The sequence below is a fragment of the Notothenia rossii genome (genome assembly GCF_949606895.1).
Source record: "Notothenia rossii genome assembly, chromosome: 1".
Taxonomy (NCBI): domain Eukaryota; kingdom Metazoa; phylum Chordata; class Actinopteri; order Perciformes; family Nototheniidae; genus Notothenia; species Notothenia rossii.
In genome coordinates, this window is record NC_136912.1 from 52,202,219 (window position 1) to 52,225,321 (window position 23,103).

Consider the following 23,103-nt stretch of genomic DNA (forward strand, 5'->3'; position numbering starts at 1 on the left):
TAGACATGTCAACTTGATGCTCTGCTCACGGATGAGCATACAAAACTGTTAAGATGATGACCTTACGTGTGTAAATATATGTTTTTCTTTGTGGGGGTCTGCCCCCCAAAAACTGTTTTAAATCCTGAGAAAGTCAAATAAGACGGTGTGTAAAACTACACTGCCCAGCCAACAGAAAGTAACCTCTTTGATTGAACTAGGCCAGCACGTAAGGGCTTTCCACTGGATCATAACTGAAGTATAAAATAATGCATGACTGAAGTGATGGAGACCATGTTTGAAGGCAAACTAAAAGAGGAAATAACAGGTCAAGCAAATCCCCCTCTCAGATTCCCCAGCAACCAGAAGAACATAAATACTGGCCTGTGATTTGATGAATCAGCTTTGTGATGGAATACAAAAAGCACAGTGCATTTCCTTAGCTGTGGATGAGTCCACTGACAATGCTCAGTTGCTGGTGTTTGTGAGTTTTTATGATGAGGCAAAGGGGGGGTTTGTTGAAGATGTGTTGGGCCTGATGAACCTCAGCGGACACACAAGGGGGCAAGACATTTATAAAGCAATAATGGGAATGCTGAATGAAAGAGGGTGCGGCTGCCTTTATTCATAACTGCAGCTCTTACACTGCGACCCTGAGGGATCGAGCACAGACACAATAACAAGGAAAACTGCTGCATACAGATTATTTTTGTTTTTGCAACCTTGTGTTAAGAATCTTGTTGTAATTGTTTAAAAGTTTGAATGACCGTAATAAACGGACCTTTGTCTTATTGAAAAAAAAATGTTGGACCTTTAAGATTTGTATTTGAGTACCCCTGATCTAAAATATTGATGTGTTCAAATGCTCTTCAAAACACAACTGAAAGTCCATGAAACTTGTCTTTCTGTATTTGTGAATGAAGCGCCATCTCCTGGTTAAAACCTGAAATTGAAAATCTGGCAACGCCCTCTTGGAAGATAGTGGGAGGGCTTAACATTCCTCTATACTGGTCTTTGGCAGGTCGTAGGCAGGAAGCTGCAAGCTGGAGTCTGAAATTCAGTGCTCCATCTGTATATATATTTATACAGCAAAAATAAATACATGATATGCAGAAAGAGCATGAGCAGCATACAAGCATTTACCACATGGCAGTACAATGTAGCAGCTATGATATATAAAGTGCAAGATAAGATAAAAGCGCTACATAAAGTGCAAGAGGAGATACCCCTGTGTTAAAGTGCATTTATTTAGCGGTGATTACACGTCTGTTTGTTGCTCAACCATTCTTTAAGTTGACCTTTAAAACTATTGAGAGTGGGACAATCCCGTATCTCCGTTGGGGGGCTATTCCACAATGAGCTGCCTTTAATGGAGAGGACATTTTGTCCAAAGGTGGTCCGTCTGTGGTGGACTTCACAGTCTCCTCTGGTTTCCGACCTAGTACTGCGTCCAGTGTGTTTTCTGTGGATGAATTCCCCAAAGGGGAGGGGGGCCAGCCCATGTAAATATTATTTAAAAACACATACTTTTAAAAGGCTTAAAATTGTCAAAAACTCAAGACATTGTGATTTTCAAGGATGGTACAGTGGTGGTATGACTGTGGCTTTCTGTGAAACACCTGGATAGCTCTCTTGAACAGCTGTTCTATGGGTTTCAGGTGTGTGGCACAAGCAAACGACCAGTTTGTAAAACAGTATTCAATGTGGGATAGAATCATACAGTGGAGGTATGACTTTGCAGCATTGACAGTTAAGAAAAGGTCTAATTTGTTTAAAATGTTGCAATTTGAATTTAATGGTATTGGATACTTTCTGGATATGTTTCTTAAAAAGTCAAGTGCGAGTCCAATAGACCCTTTTTGTGTTTGTACTAGGGTCGGGGCTTTAACGCGTTAATTAAAATTAATTAATTACACAAAAATGTACGCGTTAAAAAAATTAACGCATTTTAATCGCACTTATTTTTGCACCGCGGAACGTTTCTCACTGGATGAGTTTCAGGGGTACAGATTATACTGGAGCACCAACTAACGTTCATGACTTCAGACAACAACAAACCACAGTGAACAATAGTCAAACATGAACGAAGAAGCTGATGAGACCGCTTTGGTTGGCCCCGTGGATGGGACATTTTGTTTTAAAAAACGGACGGATGGAAGCGTCGATAAGAGCACGGTTGTTTGCAAATTATGCAAAAAGGAATTTGCATATCACCGCAGCACATCAAGCCTCAAGTATCACCTCAATGCAAAACATATAGCAGCTAGCGTGGAAGCTAGCGTGGACGTTAGCCCGACTCGGAGTACAAGGACCCACACCCAATTCGCGTTGATCAAACAGTGGCCTATGCAACAGAGAGATTTTGTTTTTCATCAGGATATTGGAAGAATAGGAGGGATTGAAGTCAATCACTGGCACTTTTTTATTTTATTTTAAATGGTACACTTTATGTTGAACTATTTATTACGTTGTTGGTGCAACTGGCACTTTATGTTGAACTGTTTATTGTTTTGGCCAAGGTTATTGAGAGAGTTGGACTGAAATTGATTAGATTTTTTAAATCAACTGTTGGTAAATCAACAAAGTCTGTTATGGCCTCTGAAGCAACAGAGAGATGTTTTCCAATAGTCAGGGTTTCCAATGTTCTGAATGTACTTGAAAGTATTGTGTTTTACTTAAAAAACAAAGTGTTATAGTTTACAGAAGGTCTACCTACCTATAGGCTACCTGAATTTCTGAAATTTACTATATTCCTAAATATGCTATTGCTACACTTTATGGCAAAAATTGCACTTTGCTGTTGGTCTTGGTTAAGTCCCACCTTGAAAAAAATAAACAATGTTTTGTTGCTTAAGCTTATGTATTCAGTCATTGTTCAATGGTATACTAAAATCCATGTGAAAAAAACTGCTTCTCACTGTTCTCAGGTCAAATATTTATGTGATTAAAAATGCGATTAATTTCGATTAATTCATTACAAAGCCTCTAATTAATTAGATTAATTTTTTTAATCGAGTCCCGGCCCTAGTTTGTACACAATGATGACGTAAGAACGTATGCGCGCGCATGGTGGCAACAGAAGGATGGCAGAGATAAACAGCTTGTCAAGCTACGCAAGGGGATTATCAACTAAAGATCGTGAATGTTACCTTAACAAGTTGACTTTGACAAATGGTGTCCGACTTCCAGATCCGTGTTCTATTGATGAGTGGGTTGAAGACGTTAGCAAGTGGCCGAATATACAGTGGCCAGATATATATACCTATTTAATTGAGAAACCGAGCGTGTACACCAGAGAGAAATTACGAGCCTATAAGTCAGTGGATGCTTACGAATACGTTGTCTCTGGTCATGTACAGAACGTCAAATACCATGACATAGACTCAGAGTTTTGTATTTTGAGATCAGAAATTCTCCCTAGTCAAAGACAAGGACACAAGACAACGATGTATGAGGCTTGGGTCATAATCAACCAACGAGAAAACTACGTCCTCAAAGCGAATTGCACCTGTATGGCGGGGTAAGTAGCCTATTATTTGGTGTTGTGGGCTTGTAGGTAACAGTTCAGGGGAGTGTTACTGTCCTTTCAGCTGGCTATTACTCTCCTTTCCATATCAAAAATCGTATGCCTTGCCCTGTAATTTTCTCATCATAACCAGGGTTTGAAACTAACATTTTCATGAACAACAACACAGTGACAACAGGGTTCAAAATGTCAGCAGCCAATATCATTCAGTTACATTCAAAACCTGATTAAGCTTAGGATACTCACATGTCTAGTAAGTTAGATGTTTACCTACTTCATAGCCAGAGCCGAGATTTGTCTGAGAGCAAATGTTACTTTCAAGCCCAGTATGTTTATTATGATTTTGTGAAATTTCAGGCTTGGGTCGTGCTGCAGCCATGCAGCTGCAATATTATTCAAAGTTGAGCTCTATGTTAGGATGGGAAGGACAGAGAAAGCAGCGGTTACTTCTGGAGTGTGCATGTGGAAAGACATCAGCAGGAAAGAAGTCAGACCAGCTCCATTGAGGGAAATCAGCTTCCATAAACCAAAGAGGCTTGGCAGGCAACTTCCAGCAGCTTCAACATCTGCTAGGAAGAATAGTATCACACCCAGAGGCATGTAATAGTTGACAGAGCCTAGATAAGTTTCCTTTTGCCATAGTGCATTTAATTAATTCTCAGGATTTCTCCTCAGTGTTTTGACACCATAATGTAGCCTGAGAAAGGTGTTACTTGGTGATGCAGAGATGAAAAGGCCTTCAGACCAACGTGGCATCATGACTTTTTGTAAACATACACGCTCAGTTTGAATAGTTTCAGTATCATTTGTGATGTTAGTTTGAATATGTCTGTCCTTTTGTCTTCAGATTACTGATTCTAGAAATTCGATTGTTTGTTATCTACAGCTTAACTGGTCTGGTTTTAGAATAATTCAGTCATTATTCTTAAAATGTGAACATTATGCAGCACACTAATTGTGTCTTTTTGTTGCTCTATTATCAGTGTTGACAGATGATGACATCCGGGAACTGCGGGATGTGAACCCAGGTGCTGCAGTGCTGACGAGCCTGGAAAACAGTGACACGGACACTGCATCGTCTGACACTGATTCAGAGGAGCATCCAGACTTACCTGAGCCCTTGACTGCTTTATTTGATGCAACACTCCGGGAACTCTCACCACAGGAAATGAAGGTGAAATGTGAGGATACATTTCACAAACTAAAAACTACACTACAACCTCAACAATGTGAGAAACTGGAATTTGTGACACGGAAACAGTCAAGGTCAAATGAGTGGCCCACCTATAGGGCTGGTCGGATCACAAGCACCAAATTTCACCATGCAGCCACAACTGACAAGATCAGCAAAACATACCTAAATGATATAATGCAGTACAACAAAACAAAGTTAAATGTCCCATCTGTGCTCTGGGGTCAAAACATGGAGGAAACGGCAAGACAAGCCTACACTGCATTTATGTCCCAAAGCCATCCAGATTTCAGCATCAGCTCATGTGGCTTAGTAGTGCAACCTTCTGAGACACAACTTGGATCATCGCCAGATGGGATAGCAAGATGTACCTGCTGTGGCAAAGGGGTGGTAGAGATCAAATGTCCCTACAAATACAGGAATAGCCTTCAAGGATGTACAGAAGACAAGCAGTTTTGTCTGGACAAGTCATTCTCTTTGAAACATTCACACACATACTACTATCAAACTCAACTTCACATGTTTGTGTGTGGTTTTAGCTACTGTGACTTTGTGTTGTGGACTAAGGAGAAGTTCATTGTGCAACGTATCCTAAGAAATGAAGAGTTTCTGCAGGAGGCTTTGCCAAAAGCACATGAGTTCTTTAGCTCGAGTGTGTTGCCTGAATTACTGACAAGAAGACATGATCCTGTCTTGGTGTCACAGAGAGCCTGCGAATACTGTGAAAGACCAGATTTTGGTAAAATGATAATCTGTGTCAAATGCAACAACCACATTCACTACAGTTGTGCACACATAAAAAGGAAGCCAGCAACATGGTTATGTAGGACATATCTGAGAGTTGAGGCTTGAATGCCTTCATGTAGGAGTGGGCAATATAATGTATTGTATTGTGATAGGAGACCAGATATGGTGTTAGATGTCGGTTATGGATTGTCTTTCCCTGGTTGTTAAAGTTGCATTACAGTTGAAACAATTAATTCATTATCAGCCTTTTCTTTACATTTGATGTTGTTATTGACAGCTGTGTCTAGATGCACTTCAGTGCAACAAGATATTTTAAGTTTTATTCTGTAATGCTATATTTGTATCCATAGAGATAATTTGCGACCTAAAATTATTATTTACTGTTTACAACATACAGAACCAGTTTGATTATAATATATTGTATATACTCCTACTTTTTATGTTGTTAATGTTTAGTGGCACTTTAATGCCACCTGAATGGAATGAAACTTTGTTAGTAACAACATTACAAATAAATGTGATACTGCACTCTGAATTGTTGAGATAATCTGGGGGGTAAAGGACCATTAGACACACCAGTGGCAGCCAATGTGGGGAGGTTTATTAAAATGCATTAAGTTTTAAGTACAGTAGGCCTATATACATGTTTTACAAATGTAAAATCACTTTATAAGTCATACATGGTTATGTGTAACTAATTTGGGAACAACACTCTTACAGAGGTTTGTGAGGGCACCACATACAATAACAACATCATGTAGTATGTCAACCTGCGACAAAGGAATAACTGTTTGTAAAATCTTAAAGTTTTCCACCGACCAATAACTCGCTCTACATGGATCCTCACACGAGAAAGTTGTCTAGATGTGTTCACTTCCTGTGCAGAAAGCTGCTTCTTTCCTTTTGTGAAATGAGGGATACGAAGGGTTGCACCATAGGCCGCAAGCTCATCTCTGATGAGAAATCCTCTGTCTGCTAAAACCTCATCCCTAGGCTCCAAAAGTTTCCAAAAAGGAAACTTGACTCCTTAGTGATCTGCTTGTCTGAAACCCGTCCACCCCACCCAGGAGACAGAAAGGAAATTGCACCAGCTGGAGTGATGCCGATCAAATATTTAATGGTGTTGTTGTTTTTATAGTTTGACCATGTCTGGGCCCTGGAAGTCAGATTACTGGGTCTAGCTATGAACATTTCTGTGCAATCTATTATGCACCGGCATCTTCTAAAGTTGCGCTTGAATATTTTTGGCATATCTTTAAGTACTGCACCCTTACTTGGCCATTTAATGAGTGGCTTGAGGACCAAGGCCATAGCAGGGACCCAGCTCCGCAAAATATTTGATAAGGTGGTTTTTGATACCTGAAATCTATAAGCCAAGTCAGTATTACATAGGCCCAACCTTAATTTCATCAATATAATCAATAGGTGGTCCTCTACTGTAAGTTTGTTGTGAATTCTTTCTACGCTGCCCATCATTTTTGTAATCAGCCACTCAAAGACCACAGAGGTCAGTCCTGTGAGAAAAATGAATTGTCCAATGTTGCACTTAACAGTGGTGTAGGAGAATGTAGATTTTTGCAGCTCCTCTTTCAGCTTTACATTTTCTGCTCGTAGTGTGTCAAACTCCTGTCGCAGGTTGACATATTCCTCCTGAAGTTGACTGTATCTCAGGTTCAGACCATCGTACTCTCTCTTTGGAACTGGGATATCCTCTTCAGCTTTAATATAGAAAAGTGAAAAATTAGCATGTGCTGCAACCAATGCAAACAAGTTCACAATTCACACATTTTCTCACACATTTTTACCAATGAATTTTCAAAACTTTTCCATGACAGAAGAGAAGATACATTATCGATCCCAGGGGGAGATTTTTCCTCTGCATTTGACCCATCCAGGGGCCAGTGTGAACGTCACACACAGACATACATAGCAGTTGGAGCAGTGGGCCTGGCAGGAGCACACACACACTAGGAGCACACTGACTCTTTCAGTGAGGGTGGGAACCCTGACAATCAATCAGTTAATTATAAGATGATATATTCATACAGGACTGTCTCAGAAAATTAGAATATTGTGATAAAGTTCTTTATTTTCTGTAATGCAATTTAAAAAAACAAAAATGTCATACATTCTGGATTCATTACAAATCAACTGAAATATTGCAAGCCTTTTATTATTTTAATATTGCTGATTATGGCATACAGCTTAAGAAAACTCAAATATCCTATCTCTAAATATTAGAATATCATGAAAAAGTATACTAGTAGGGTGTTCAACGAATCACTTGAATCGTCTAATTAACTCGAAACACCTGCAAGGGTTTCCTGAGCCTTGAAAAACACTCAGCTTGGTTCAGTAAACTAAATCACAAGTATGGGGAAGACTGCTGATCTGACTGCTGTCCAGAGGACCGTCATTGACACCCTCCATCAGGAGGGTAAGACACAAAAAGAAATTTCTCAAAGAGCAAGCTGTTCACAGAGTGCAGTTTCAAAGCACATCCACAAAAAGTCTGTTGGAAGGGGGAAATGTGGCAGGAAACGCTGCACAACCAAGAGAGATGACCGCAGCCTTAACAGCATTGTGAAGAAGAGTCGCTTCCAGAATTTGGGGGAGCTTCAAAGACAGTGGACTGAAGCTGGAGTCCAGGTATCAAAAGTCACTGTTCACAGACGTGTCCGGGAAATGGGCTACAATAGCCGTATTCCCATGGTCAAGCCACTTCTGAACTCAAGACAACGGAAGAGGCGTCTGACTTGGGCTAAGGAAAAGAAGCACTGGACAGTTGCACAGTGGTCCAAAGTCCTCTTTTCAGACGAAAGCAAGTTTTGTATTTCATTTGGAAGTCAAGGCGCCAGAGTCTGGAGAAAGGCTGGAGAGGAGCAAAATCCAAGTTGCTTGAAATCCAGTGTGAAGTTCCCACAGTCAGCGATGGTTTGGGGAGCCATGTCAGCTGCTGGTGTTGGTCCACTGTGTTTCATCAAGCCCAGAGTAAATGCAGCTGTGTACCAAGAGATTTTAGAGCACTACATGCTTCCGTCTGCTGAAAAGCTCTATGGAGATGAGGAATTCATTTTCCGGCATGATCTGGCACCTGCCCACAGTGCCAAAACCACCAGTAACTGGTGTACTGACCATGGCATTACTGTCCTCGATTGGCCTGCAAATTCCCCTGACCTGAACCCCATAGAGAATATGTAGGGTATTGTGAAGAAGAAGCTGAAAGACACCAGACCCAACAATGCTAATGAGCTAAAGGCCGCTATTGAAGCATCCTGGGCATCCATAACACCTCAGCAATGCCACAGGCTGATTGCCTCCATGCCACGCCGCATTGATGCAGTAATCCGTGCAAAAGGATTCCCAACCAAGTACTGAGTGCATTAATGGACATTTTCAAATGTTTGATTGTGTTTTGCTGTTATAAATCTTTTTTTTTTACTTGGTCTGAGGAACTATTCTAATTTTTTGAGATAGGATTTTTGAGTTTTCTTAAGCTGTATGTCATAATCAGCAATATTAAAACAATAAAAGGCTTGCAATATTTCAGTTGATTTGTAATGAATCCAGAATGTATGACATTTTTGTTTTTTTAATTGCATTACAGAAAATAAAGAACTTTATCACAATATTCTAATTTTCTGAGACAGTCCTGTATATTCATAAATATATTCATACCAGGACAAGTTTCAGAAGTAACACGTTGATTTGCTGCAGTGTCAGCTCTCCTCCTTTTCCTATGGTACCTACAGTAACAGCAGAAATGCATAGTTAGACTAATCCATATCTCAAAACAGCAGCTGTAGGCACCAAAGCTTATGCAAGAGAGGAAAACAAAACAAAAAACGACTGAGAGGATGTCAACTCTAATCTTACCTGCCCATCTTTGCATTTGGGTTCTGGCTTTGTTTTGTGTACATGAACACAGATAGCACAAAATCAGGACTACTAGAGTCCAATGATGCCTCGCCTGCAAAAATAAAACACAAACACGTTTGTTTAGGCTAGCAAGCTACTAGGCAAATCTAACGCCAGTTTATCAAACTTAAGCTGCATTTGATTATTATTCTACATCATACAGACAATCACTAATGTAAACAAGGCTCTCCCGTAAAATCAAAGAGTAGGCTAGATAATCTCATTACCTGATATAAAGTGGGCGCTGCAGACGCGAGCATTTTTGATTATGTCCTCATTCCAGTCCACACGTTTAATCGCCTGCAGCCACAGACGCCGCCGGTTGCTCTGAAATGGTTGTGCTCCTCTCGGAATCCTATAAAACTTTAGTCCGCCGGTGGAATAGCGATTCGTACAACCGTATACGCAACAACCAGACATGTTGATGCTGGGTACAGTTTGTAAATGCTTGCTAACCAGTTGCTACCTCGTCTTTGTCATTCAGAACTGCTTGAAAACAACACCACTTCTGTTGCCCACATGCGCGCGCAACTTTTTGATGACGTCGGCTGTAAAAGGGTCTATATGACACTCCCTGTTCAAGATACTTGAACTGGGAGACTAGTTCTATTTCTGCTCCATTTAAAAATACATTGGATCCTTAGATTTTGATTGATCGTTTACTGAACATCGTCGTTTGCATCAACATGCATACTGTTTTTGTTGTACTCATACTGTCAATACGTAGATTGTGTTATATAGCTTTAGATAGAATGTTTTTTCTTCCTCTTTGCATAATTTGCATCCACAATCCTTTGCCAGTAGGTGTTTCCACAGTCCTTGCGGTTTTCCAATTGTTCAACTAATTGGGAGCTACTGTAAGCTATTTGTATTTGCATTTTAGCACATTACTTCCTGCAGTGATTCAGAAAGTATTGTGTTTGGGCTTTTTATTGTGAAAGGGAGAACACTACTCAGAGCCAGACATAATTTCATAGAGAAAGCAAGTCTTATAGGGAGCCAATTTAAATGCTAATGTCGTCTTTATTTTACATCCATTACAAATGTGTGCAATGAACTACTTCATTATGATAAGTTGTCTACAGCCACTTTAAATGCAATCAAATGTATATTTCTAAGTGCTTACAACTTAAAAAATCTTTACGTACAAATGACTGTATATTGAATATATTTCTGTACCCACTGTTGAACAGGACCCAAACCTTTGAGAGATGAAAAAGGACAAATCTGCTTTAATCAACTGCCAAGTAGTCAAGTCTGCATTTGTGTCTGTTCATTTGTAAAACGTGGAATTCGGTTTCTTTTTAATGGCCTAGGCGGATTTTGGCTTTTTTCTCTTGCCAAGATACTTTTAGACACACTTTGAGGTATGCAAAACCTTAAAACTAGAACACTGATGGCTGGATTACGCTGCAAACTTCATCACCTTTTAACAAGAGAGTAAGTATATAAAACGTTATTTTGTATATTTTACACATCAGCAGAAACAGAGAGAGAGATGGCAGGAAGGGGGGAGACAGTCTCCCCCACCTTTACAGACACTGTGTCTTAGAGAGAACCCCTCCCCCCCCCCCCCTCTGTCTAGTGATAAGATGGCAGGAAGGGGGGAGGAGGGGGAAGGGCCAGGCTTACACACACACACACACACACACACACACACCACACACACACACACACACACACACACACACACACATGGGGGCGGGCCCACCTGTCACTTTTTATGCATACTAATGTGATTGAAACATTTTTTATTATACACCATAAGGCGCAACAGTGGGGGCTTTTCACACCTGTGAATACACATCACCCCCCTCCTATCGACGGATCTCACACCTACTTGGGATATCACACCTACTTGAGATCTCACACCTCGATCAAAGGGGAGGCGGGACTTAGCTCATTTGCATAATGGGGGGAGTTGTGACCTGTCACTTTTTATGAATACTAATGTGATGGAACCGGGATGAATATAACTACTCATGTTTCTCGTCGAAACATGAATCAATCATGTAGAACTATGTTAATCTTGAGGGGTTTGCGTTCTATAAGTCTCAATCATCTTAAGAAATAAGAAAAAAGTTATGTTTGTCTCTGTAACTGAGCACATACGTCAGCAGCTTGCTCTGCAGCCGATTACTCAGCTTGTAATTATTAGTTACAAATATTTTATTCACAAATTAATATGGTCGGACTCAAACCCGTACTTTAATAGTTTCGTAATTGAACCTGAACAATATGGCACTTTAATGGACAAGATGTAAAGCAGAAAAAAATTGCAAAATATATTTATTTTTAAAAATGTGAAGCTTTTTCTTTTTTAGACAAAGGAGGGGGGGAGGGGTCCTACCATATTTTCTTCCCGCATCGGAGGAGTAAGCTGGTTCTGTCCCGAGAACATCGCTACAAGTTAAAAGTTAATTAAAGTTATTTAATGTCATCAAATGTTCATCATAGTTACAGGTTATCACAAGACGCATTGTTTGCAAAAAGCAGAGTTCACATTTGCCGTTACAACGAGCAACGTAAATACAGCTGTCAATTTGTAAACATTGTCATTCACTGGTGTTAGCTAGGATAAAGCCATGAAAATCATAAGGTGAGTTTATATTGATTGACTTGTGTTTAGCGTGTTTTTTTATACTGTGAGTATTTGTAGAGCGTAAGTCCGACAGTTGCTTGATTTACAATATTTAAAACTATGAACCTTGCTCAAAGTTATGCACATTAAACCGAGCTCAGTCGGGAGGGGGAGTCATATCTGATGGATGAGCTTGCGGCATGTTTGCATGTCTATAGGCTACGTCTTGTTTTAAATGATTGTTTCATGTCTGCTGTCAGGCGGTGTAGAACTTTACTGCGTCGGTCCGGCTCTGCATGTCTACTCTGGTGCCGACTTTTAAGGGCGCTGATGCAGGTTGTAGGCCTACCTTACGTTAAGCGACCATCTTTACCCATTTAAGGTGTTGATTGTTTAAGATACAATATTGTCTGTGGGACCGCAGTGTTTTCCCTAAAAGACTGTGTTTATGTCTCTGCTTTGATCCGCTCTGTGTTCATGTAAATACCGTAAATACACACAGATCAAAACAGAGACACAATATTGTGTGTGGTGGTGTGTCCCGGAAAGCGATACTGGAAAGTGGAGGATATTAATGATTGTGTTACATTTTAGCAGCGGTGCACATACCATGATTATGGGGGACATGCCGGACAGATCAAGTAAGGGTGACAATCCACCCGCTGTGAAATGAACTTATCTTCCATATTTGCCCTACACTTGTGTTTAGGGAAGTTGAGATGTTTCTCGGTTGTGATTGGTTGTTCCTCGTCACATGACGAGCGGTGCGCGCTGCTGCAGTGCACGTCTCCATTGGAAATGAGCTCGCAACGCTGATGTGTATTATATGGCTCCGTACAAAGTTGTACTCATTGCATTAGTATAGGCTACTGTAGCTTTTTACACTGGAGGCGCCCATCTCGGCCGAAGTCGGTTCATATTAACTTAAAGGTACATAATTAAATGGTAAATGTCGCCTTTAAGGAGCAGAACATTTTTGTTTTATTTGTGTGTGAATGATGAAATAATTTCAAATATGTTTTTCTGTGATAGGTAATTGGTATTTAGAAGATTGACCTCAGCCTTCCTTTGAACATTGTTCCAAAGGCTCTGTAGTAAATGGTGAGTATTCAAATGTTTTGTGTGATTTACTTGACTAACTTAAACTTGATCTTTAACTAATTGAAAACTGGTATTAGTCTGACAATTTCTGAATTTTTATTCATAACATTTACATACTGCAAACATTGCAGGGATATACACATTTTCTGATTTATTAGGCAAAAGTTATTCAGAAAGTGAGAGGCAAAAGCCAAACATTCTGTGATAAAGCCTCCTTCACAAAAGTGATAATGTTTTGTTTGTTGAAATGGCTACAGTATAAGGGTGTTTCTTATATGTAGTCTTATATTACAGTAATACTTATTTTAAGTCGCTTTGGAAAAAAACGTAAACTAAATTAAATCTAATGTAGTCTAACCTGGTTGTTCGTACTTGATATAAAAAGTTATTCTCACTATAGAGCCAAAACAGGAGTAATGTGGTCCCTTTTCCGTGCTCTGGTCAATACATTTTGAATCAGCTGAAGCAACTTAACTGAATTTTTGGTACACCCTGATAATAAAGAGTTACAATAAGCTAGCCTTGAAGTAACAAATGCATGGACTAGTTTCTCTGCATCGTTTTGAGGCAAGCACACAACTACAATCATAACATCATTAGAAAATGAAATGATTTCATGATTTTTATGACTGTGATATTTTGTTTTCTTTGATAAATGTGGAGTTTAAGCGTATAACAACCCTGCCCCTCCAATCAAGATTTCTCTCTCAGCTGGATGTGCTATCTGACAAACTTCAGAAGTTTTTTGAGAAGAGAGGAGGACAGATAGGCCAGCGTCTGAACTGTATTATGTCAAACATGACTCAAGTAAGAATTCATTTTAAAGAAATTACACATCGAGTCAATAGTGTACACATTTCATTGAGCAAAATATTCTTTCTTTTCTTATTCCCCTTCACTTAGGTTGATGATGTCGATTTAGGCCGGGATTGTCTTCTCAAGGGGCTGTGTGTGTACCTCAATGAGAGAGTTTGTGGTCAGTAGAAGTAATATTTGACCTTTTGATTTTTTTGTTGGGCGTTAAAATATGTATTTATTGAAACACCACATAGTATATAGCCTAAAGTATGTGAACATCCCTGTTTTTTGTTTAATAGCCAGACTACACTGAAAAGCTAGGGGGCTTTTAATTTAAAACGGATACAGGAAATGAAACATTTTTTATCAGGTCAGACAGGAGTATATCAGATCACAAGGAGGCTTAAAAGTACTGAAATCTGACCAAATGTAGTTGTTAAACACAGGGACTTAGTAATGGGTATATATATGTATTAATTTGTTAGATCTCACTCTGTTCCCTTTGTGACTGTGCACTCTGCAGGCAGAAGATGAAGACGTCATTCTGCGGTCCATTCAGGGGATTACAGTGCGACTTTATGTCGTCAAACACAATTCCACCATGAGACCAGAGGACAGATGAGACCAGAGGACAGATGAGACCAGAGGACAGATGAGAACATTGGACAGATGAGAGCAGAGGACAGAGGAGACCAGAGGACAGAGGAGACCAGAGGACAGATGAGACCAGAGGACAGAGGAGACCAGAGGACAGAGGAGACCAGAGGACAGATGAGACCAGAGGACAGATGAGAGCAGAGGACAGATGAGAGCAGAGGACAGATGAGAGCAGAGGACAGAGGAGACCAGAGGACAGATGAGACCAGAGGACAGATGAGACCAGAGGACAGATTGTCCTGGAAGACCAACAGGTAGCCAACTAACTGATGTGGACAACATTGCATTAGCTGCTACCATGCTGTTTGGACTAATGTATGCAATGAACCTGAACGACCCCCCTAAATTGAAGTGTACGTTCGAAGTGCTCCAGCAAATGTTAATGGAGCTAGACGGCAACATGCTCTCCAAGAAATCCCAAGCGTTTAAAAACAAACTATTTGAGTGAGCTGTTGCCATGGACCATTGTGCACTTTTACAGCATTCATACTGGACTTTCATCGATACAACTGTCTTGCACTTCCTTTGCTCATGCTTTTTGCTTGGTTGGCGAGGTTCAGAAATGTGGGTTTTTCCTGGGGTTGTGTGTTTTCAGAATGTACCACTTGTCATGTGTTTCAGAATGTACTAATTGCACTAATTGTACTAATTTACTAACTTCAAAATGTCAGTTCTTGTTTTTATTTGTAATACTTTCTTTAGTGCATATGTGGTGAGAAACCAGGCCATTATTATACTTTCATGTATTTTTTCCAAAGCAATGCCATTGCTTTTTTGTATTAAAGTGCCCTTTCATATTGGCAGGCTACTATTTAAATAATGGATTTGCAAGAACATTTCCTTTTTTCGGCTAGGCGTTGACATTTTCTGTTAATTGTTTACTATGAATGAGTTACAAAAATAAGCCTTTCTTTGCCATTTGGCACAATTAACATTTATTTTGGTCGGGAGAATAGTTTCCTTTAAGCTTGCTTGCTGTGTTCTAACACAATAATGTATATGTACATGTCTCACAAACATTTTCAATTTCTTCAATTTCTTTATTTTCAATGTATTTGTTAATTCTCCTGGGGCTGCATGATGGAAACACCAAAAGCTCATCTGGATGTGTGGTGGTTGTTAATATTGTTTTATTTTTTGAGAAAAATACATAAATGTTGTTCAAAGAAATGTGTTTGTCTTTATTTACTTTTTTTTTTTTAAAGATTATGATAAATGCTGTAGATATAAGAGATTAGGATGGATCCTGTAGAAGAATGTACAACATGCCTCTATTCACATGAAATAAATAATCTTATGTACCCCTTGAGCACTAGGTAGATTAAACAGAAAACTATAGCATATAGTTTAAACAAAACATTAATGTGGCTTTAACAGGTACAAATGAAATATACTGAGTATATTAAAAGCCTAAAATGAACATTAAAAGTCATGTTGGTTAAACATAGAGTAAATTAATATAACTAATATTAAAGGAAATATTCACATTAACATAACAATTTCATGTTTCTTTGACATAACATAGTTGTGTGTCTCTAACATAATGGAATAGTTTTGAGTACACATGATTTTAATGTGTGCAACCGATCTCCATGTTTTTTATTACTTAAGTCCAACAGACTTTTTACAGTGAAGCTTAAATAAAGAAATCATGTTGCTTTAACAGGTACAAGTTAAATATACTGAGCATATTAAAAGCCTAAAATGAACAAAAAAAAGTAATGTTGGTTAAACATAGGGTAAATGAATATACCTATATTAAAGGAAATATTCAAATGAACATAACAATTTCATGTTTATTTGACATAACATAGTTGTGTGTCTTTAACATAATGGAATAGTTTTGAGTACACATGTTTTTAATGTGTGCAACCGGTTTCCATATTAAAATCATGTTAATCCAACGGCCTTTTTTTTTCAGTGCAGTATCACCATTGGTCAGAGAATCAAATCCTGTCTGAAGCGAAATTCTCTCCTTGTAAAGATTCTCCGAAGGCAATATGGAATGTAATCAGTCAATCACTTTAATCCTATCAATCAATTCTCTAGCTTGTTTGGATTTCCTTTTAGTTTCAACAGTTATAAGATATCACTTGCCCCCTTACATATGCTTTCATTGTTACCCATAGTGTGAAATAGCTTATCTCAGGGGACTCATTGGTTTCGAGGAGTACATCTATTTGGAGTCAATTTAAGTATTTTTAAAAGAGCAACATTCTGACAGTCGTTGTTCCCATGAGGAGCCCAACAGAACTCCGTCTTTACATGGCGCTGCCCTCACCGGAAGTCAACAAGACATATTATAAACTGCTAACACTATCACTACAATCAGAGACTCAAACACTAGTTAGGACCATTCCAGACACTCTTTATAAAACAAAAAATCTGACTGGCAAACAAAATCAATACGTGGATGGTCCAGCTGAGCCCAGGCCTCACCCCTTTACCTCCTCCCAAAAATCCACAAACCTTTGGAGGCATGGACGGTCCCATCTGTTGTTCCGGTTGGCCGCCCCATTGTTAGGGACTGCGGATCAGAAACATATACATAGACCATTACATTATTCCACTCTGTAAACTTTACCCCAGTTATATTAAGGACACTGTTGGACAATTTGTTAAGAAAATCAATAACTTTTTAGCATTCCTTTATCGCCGAGAGCCAGTGCACTTACGCCTTTCCCTAACCTAACCCTAAAGTGTGAATGGCAATGAATGGGATTGAGGAAGTGTAAATGTGCCTGGACACAGAGGCAGAAATCCCTCGTCTCATGATGGCTGTGTAATAATAATAATAATACATTACATTTATATAGCGCTTTTGTTGGTGCTCAAAGCGCTTTACAAGCAAGTAAAGAAGAAAACAAATAACAAATAATGATACTGCAGAACAGAAGTGCTGTTCTCTGGAAACCATGAAGTGTGTAATACATGGCAATAATTGAAGTGGGACAAAAGTGGTGACCAGACCAACATTTCGAAAGATATAGCCAGGGCATTTGCTCTGTCATCAATTCCAGCACATTTCTCAATATTTACTTCCCTTTTCCCTTTTATTTCATTATTTTTCACGGTCAGCAATAAGTCAATGCTCGCTAAACTGTGGGTTACTTTTCATTGTTTTGAATCAAGAAACTTTCGATGACCATATCTCTAAAAATGTCATGAACCGTTTTCTTACTCAAACTTAACCAGAATTCAGTCTCGCCACTCTATTTTGCACATGTTTTCGTCTTAGAGTGTCGAGACTTCCAGGTAAGGACTCTCCCATACCTGACCTTTCTATTAACATCAGCCCCGGTGTTGTTTCCTCCGCCCAGACTGCAAAGACTCAGTGTGACACAAAAAACTTTCCCTCACTGCTAACATGGCTCCTGCAGATACAACAACAACATCAGAAGGATACGACCTCTACTGACCTTAAGGTGATGCAAGTCCTGGTCCAGGCTCTGGTCCTCTCACACCTTCACTACTGCAGCTCCCTCCTGGCTGTTCCACCTGTGCCATCCTCTTCCGGACCCTGGTGCTGGCCCACCATGCTGTGGATGGATCAGCCCCTTCCCACAGCCAGGCCTTGGTCAAACCATACACTCCAGCACGTGCACTTCGTTTTGCATCGGCCAATTGGCTTGCTACTCCTTCACCGCGAGTGGTACCACAAATGTATATTTATATTACAATGTACTTTAACCTTAAGATTAACCGTTATTAAAGTCAATTTTCCACTCTGTTTTATATTCTTTAATACACACAGGTATAGGTGCACACGTGCACATGCATTTAGAGAGATAACACACCAAAGTAGCTGCCAGTCTGTTTGGAGCCAGGGAGCAGTTGGGGGTTTGGTGCCTTGCTCAAGGACAACTCGACAGGGCCTAGGAAGGACACTGGCACGTCTCCTGCTTCCAGCGTGTCTGATGTGCGGCCGAGCAACACTGGAGCCCCCAAGGAACTGTGCTGTCACCATTCCTGTTCACCCTCTACACCTCAGACTTCCGCTTCAACTCTGGCTCATGCCACCTACAGATGTTCTCCGATGACTCCTCGATCGACAGCTACATCACAGATGACAACGAGGAGGAGTACAGGGCCCTGGTGGAGAACTTCGTAGGCTGGTGTGACAACAATCACCTCCAGCTCAACATCAGCAAGACTAAGGAGCTGGTGGTGGACTTCAGGCTGAGCAGGAAGAGGCCTCTGACCCCCATCACCATCAGGGGGGAGGAGGTGGAGGTGGTGAACAGCTACAAGTTCCTGGGAGTGCGACTCAACAATAAACTGGACTGGAGTGACAACACTGAAGCTCTCTTCGGGAAGGGGCAGAGACAGCTGTTCTTCCTGAGGAGGCTCAGGTCCTTCAGCACGAGGCTGCTACAGATGTTCTACCAGTCTGTGGTGGCCAGTGGGCTCTTCTTTGTTGGGGTGTGCTGGGGGAGAGACAACAACAAAAGGGACACTGACAGGCTGAAAAAGTCGTGAGGAAGGCTAGCTCTGTAGTTGGAGTACGAGGAGGAAGCTCGACAGTATCTTAGAGAACCCCTCCCACCCCCTCCATGCAGAGCTAGTGAAGATGAGGAGCATGTTCAGCCTCAGACTCATCCCTCCTCTGCACAGCACCAAGCGCCTCGAACAGTCCTTTGTGCCTGTAGCCATCAGGCTGCACAACAAGGGGTCAAAAATGTGACACAATTACTGGACATAAATACACACTGTTTCCACACATTAATGTCAATATATCTAATATGTATATATGACCCAATATGTATGCTCATTTTAGTTAATTTGTTATTTCATAGTTTTCATCATTTTCATTTTTGACTTTATCTTTAATTGTATTAACCTGTGTGAATCTGTGCTGTCCTGTTTGTCATCCTTACCCTGTTGCTGTTTGAACCACTGAATTTCCCCACATGGATTAATAAAGGTCCATCGTGTATATATACGTAGGTCTTTTTAATAGCAAAAAGTGTATTAAAGCTGTTATGGCAGAATCCTTATTACAGCGTATTTCTGACATATTCATTAAGGCAGTGGTTCTCAAACTTTTTCTGTCAGGCCCCCCCTTTGGAGAAAAAAAATGTCGGGCCCCCCCAACACAAATATTCAGGCTCAGTGGCGGCGCCAGAGATTTATTTTGGGGGTGCTGTGGGGTAGCTTGACGTTTCATAGAGGGTGCTCAAACATTTACGGTTTCCCATTACATTACATTACATTACATTGCATTTAGCTGACGCTTTTATCCAAAGCGACTTACAATAAGTGCATTCGACCAGGAAGATACAACCTTTAAGAAAACAGAATCATATAAGTACATCAGGTTTCATAGAGCCAAACATTTCAAGTGCTACTCAACTGGCATTTAGAAAGCCAGCCCTTTATTAGTATATAAGTGCTTTGTTAGTAATTCTATCGCTCGAAGTGGAGTCTAAAGAGATGAGTTTTCAGTTTGCGTCGGAAGATGTGTAAGCTATCTGCTGTCCCATTAATGTACCGGTCGCTACAGTGTTATGTTCTACTGCAACACTCCCCACGCAAATACACAATGTACCCGCGACTGTTACAATGAAGGCTCGATAATCAGCTCACGGCATATAGGTGTAAGCAGGGGTAAAGTGCTATTAAGCAGGGGTAAAGTGGTGTGTGGACCTCACATAGGGGGGTCCGGGGGGATGTTCCCCCGGCAAGATTTATTTTTAAATATTGAAGTTAAAAGCATCAATCTGGTGCACTTTGAGAGCAAAATGAAGAGACCTATGGATACCTCTCTCAACACCTATATGAAACAGAACTGTAAACAGATTTACTATTTCTTTATGGATATTTTACAAATCACTCCCCTTTTAAACTTTATTCTTTTTTTGCTGTCATATAGTATTTCATACCTGTTTTTCATTTATTCTTTTATTTTTTTATAACTATAATGATCATATAAACGTGTGCCTCTGAAATAATTGTTGACATAAATGGTGACCAAAACGTTTGAGACCCACTGAGATAACACTGAGAGAGTCCTTTAGCTCACTGAGGCTCTCAGTCTGACAGGAGAGGACTCTCCTCCACTTTGTTGTTGAAAAAACTCCTTCGTAGCTCGCTAGCACCAGAAGCTAACAACAAGGATCTCCAGTACCGGTGCGCTCTCGCTCGCGCACACAAAATGGCTCGTTCCACACACACACACACACACACACACACACACACACACACACACACACACACACACACACACACACACACACACACACACACACACACACACACACACACACAGAGCCGAGCTTTAATGAAACACAGAGACACAGATGTAATAGTACTGTACTGCATCATATAATATTCGAATCAATAATTTTTCAATTTATGATTTATTTATTCTTTCATCTTTTTTTTTTTTTTTTTCATAACCATTTTTCGTCCCGGTCTCTCGCGCCCCTGCCTCTGCGCCCCCAACTTTGAGAACCACTGCATTAAGGTCACATGGTAAGCTATCATGTGTGTTATTGAGTTGGGTCACACAGAGTTAGAGAGACAATGGTCGTTCGGAATTATCAATAGATGCATTCATTTTAAGTGAGCTGATGCCGAGGTCATGGGAAGTACGAGAGGCTACTCAAAGATAATACACTTAAGTCTTTGTTGGTTAATTACTCCTAAAGACGTCATGAGATAATGATTTTTCAACATGTGGTGAAAAGTCACCACATTATAGTATATAATATACCACTAGTATAGCTTTCAGAGAGAAAAACACGTGACGTTTGTGTGGTTGGCTGCAAGATCAAATGTGTGTGTGTGTGTGTTCATTACAGTGGCTATACTGTGTGATTGTTGCTACTGGTTGGGGGCATTTCTGCGATTGGTTGCTGAGAAGCAAGGTAAATGTTTCCCCATTGTTATTTGTTGTTGCACAACTGAATAATAATTAATCTCAACCATCTCTGTGTTTGTGTTTTATTGATCTCTCTCTGTTTTAACATTTAAGGTTGGTGAGCCATAAATTGCACTAACAAAGCCTCACATATATATGTTTAAGGCATGCACCCCCTTCTTCAAATTTGAATGGAGTGTCGGTTAGGGCTGGAATAGCAAAGCGACTTCAGAGGTGGGGAAGCAAGCTCTCAGTGTTTCCTGGGTCTGATGTAAGCTCCTTTATCCCAGTAACAGAAGATAATGGTTCTCTATGTCAGTGGTACCTAACCGGGGGTACGGAGACCCCTAGGGGTACTTGAGGGGATGCAGGGCCTAAGTTATTAGGGATTGCAATATATTTCCACCCAAAACATTTCTGGGGATAAACGTTCAGAAGCCTGGCGTCTTGCCCCCAGAAAAAACAAAGATTCTAAAGACAAGCAAGCTTAAGTGTCTCATTAAAAGCGCTTAACAAAATGTGTTGAAACTGCTAGAAGTGAGTCCTAATATTATTATTTTCCACTCATAAGTGTAAATGTCAAGTTTAAATGCATTTGTAACAAGGGTGAGTTATACCAGTGATTGTCATTTAGGAGCAGTTGGGTGGAATATGATTACAAAGGGTTTAATACAAGAAAAAAGGTAGGTTATTCATCACAGATGAGTGAGGGGTTACTTTGACCAACTCAAGGGGTACACGAGACAACAAAGGTTGGGAACCACTGCTTTATGTCACCAAACAGAGGGCCAGATGGAATTCAGGCACATTACTCAATGAATGTGACCAAAGTTGTGTGCTCTGTAATAGGGTGCTTCCATTATGCCATGAACTCAATTGTGTCTTCATTTTGAACGACAGCTTTGCAGTGATGGCTCTAATTTTTCCAGGCATATCCAGTCCCTGCATGTATCGGAGCTTCTCCATAACATTGCAGCCACCATGACCTAAGACTTTGTTTTTTCTCTCTCTCTCTCTGTGTAAGCCGCTGTGATTTTGTACTGATTTCAGTGTTCTTATATAGAAGACCCTGCGATGCTGCAGAGCCCCTCGCAGCAGACTAATGTTGGCAGTTACAGACCACTTCCGTTAATGTAATGTTATTAACTGTTCCAAATAGAGCAATCTCCCCCTTCATGTTCCCTCTTCCTTGGTGTTCCGCATGCGCTGAAATCCAAACAAAGTTCTAACTGTAGCTAGGTTTTGAGGGTTAGGTTCTAGTCTGATCCGGCACTGAGATGTTAAACTTTGGTGCAACCTGGAAGATGCGTTTCTCCTGTTGTCTGTCTAGCATACAATACAATTTGCTGTGAACATACAATCATATACAATACAAATTATTCCTAAAAACAAAACATACCTCACTGTTTCATTTCATAATTTTTTTAATTTGTTATTACAACAGTGCCAGAGTAAACATGAGTTATGTCATTAACAAAACAGAACAAAATTAATAAGTGACCAGAGAAAGTACAAAAGCACATTTCCATTAAGAACGAACAAGGTCAAATGATTTTGAAAGACATGGTATACATGAATTGCATTCCAAATGGTGACTCTTTTTGCAGCGACAACATTTTACAAGTCCTTAAAAGGCGTACAAATTATATCTGTAATATTGGGCTATTCAAGGAGAGATAGGACATCTCTCTGGAATCTGAGGTCTGCGGACCAGTTCCTAGTTCTCAGGGGGCTGTCCCGTT

The 23,103-nt window shown here is 40.2% G+C and overlaps 1 protein-coding gene and 2 long non-coding RNA genes across 7 annotated transcripts in view; 2 read left to right on the forward strand and 1 right to left on the reverse strand.

Moving 5' to 3' along the window:
- Positions 1-15,685, forward strand: part of LOC307033776 — a 36,845-nt gene extending 21,160 nt beyond the window's left edge. The window contains exons 1-5 of one of the 5 annotated variants that reach the window (XR_013806639.1): positions 11,152-12,873; positions 12,976-13,044; positions 13,708-13,851; positions 13,948-14,020; positions 14,366-15,684. This is a non-coding gene — a long non-coding RNA (uncharacterized lncRNA). Of the gene's footprint in view, positions 1-11,151; positions 12,874-12,975; positions 13,045-13,707; positions 13,852-13,947; positions 14,021-14,365 lie in introns of those variants that run through there. The other 4 variants (XR_013806640.1, XR_013806641.1, XR_013806642.1 and 1 more) reach the window with 4 other exon arrangements.
- Positions 1,168-6,446, forward strand: LOC307042711. Its single transcript, XR_013809220.1, has 2 exons — positions 1,168-3,499; positions 4,489-6,446. It is a non-coding gene; the product is annotated as an uncharacterized lncRNA (long non-coding RNA).
- On the reverse strand, positions 6,024-9,956 carry LOC307042639 (uncharacterized protein). The gene is made up of 4 exons (XM_079686632.1): positions 9,590-9,956; positions 9,321-9,414; positions 9,123-9,190; positions 6,024-7,162 (listed from the first exon to the last, which is right to left on the reverse strand). The coding sequence occupies exons 1-4, from the start codon at positions 9,780-9,782 to the stop codon at positions 6,420-6,422; spliced, it is 1,098 nt and encodes a 365-aa protein (XP_079542758.1). The 5' UTR covers positions 9,783-9,956; the 3' UTR covers positions 6,024-6,419.
- Positions 15,686-23,103: the final 7,418 nt, after the last annotated feature.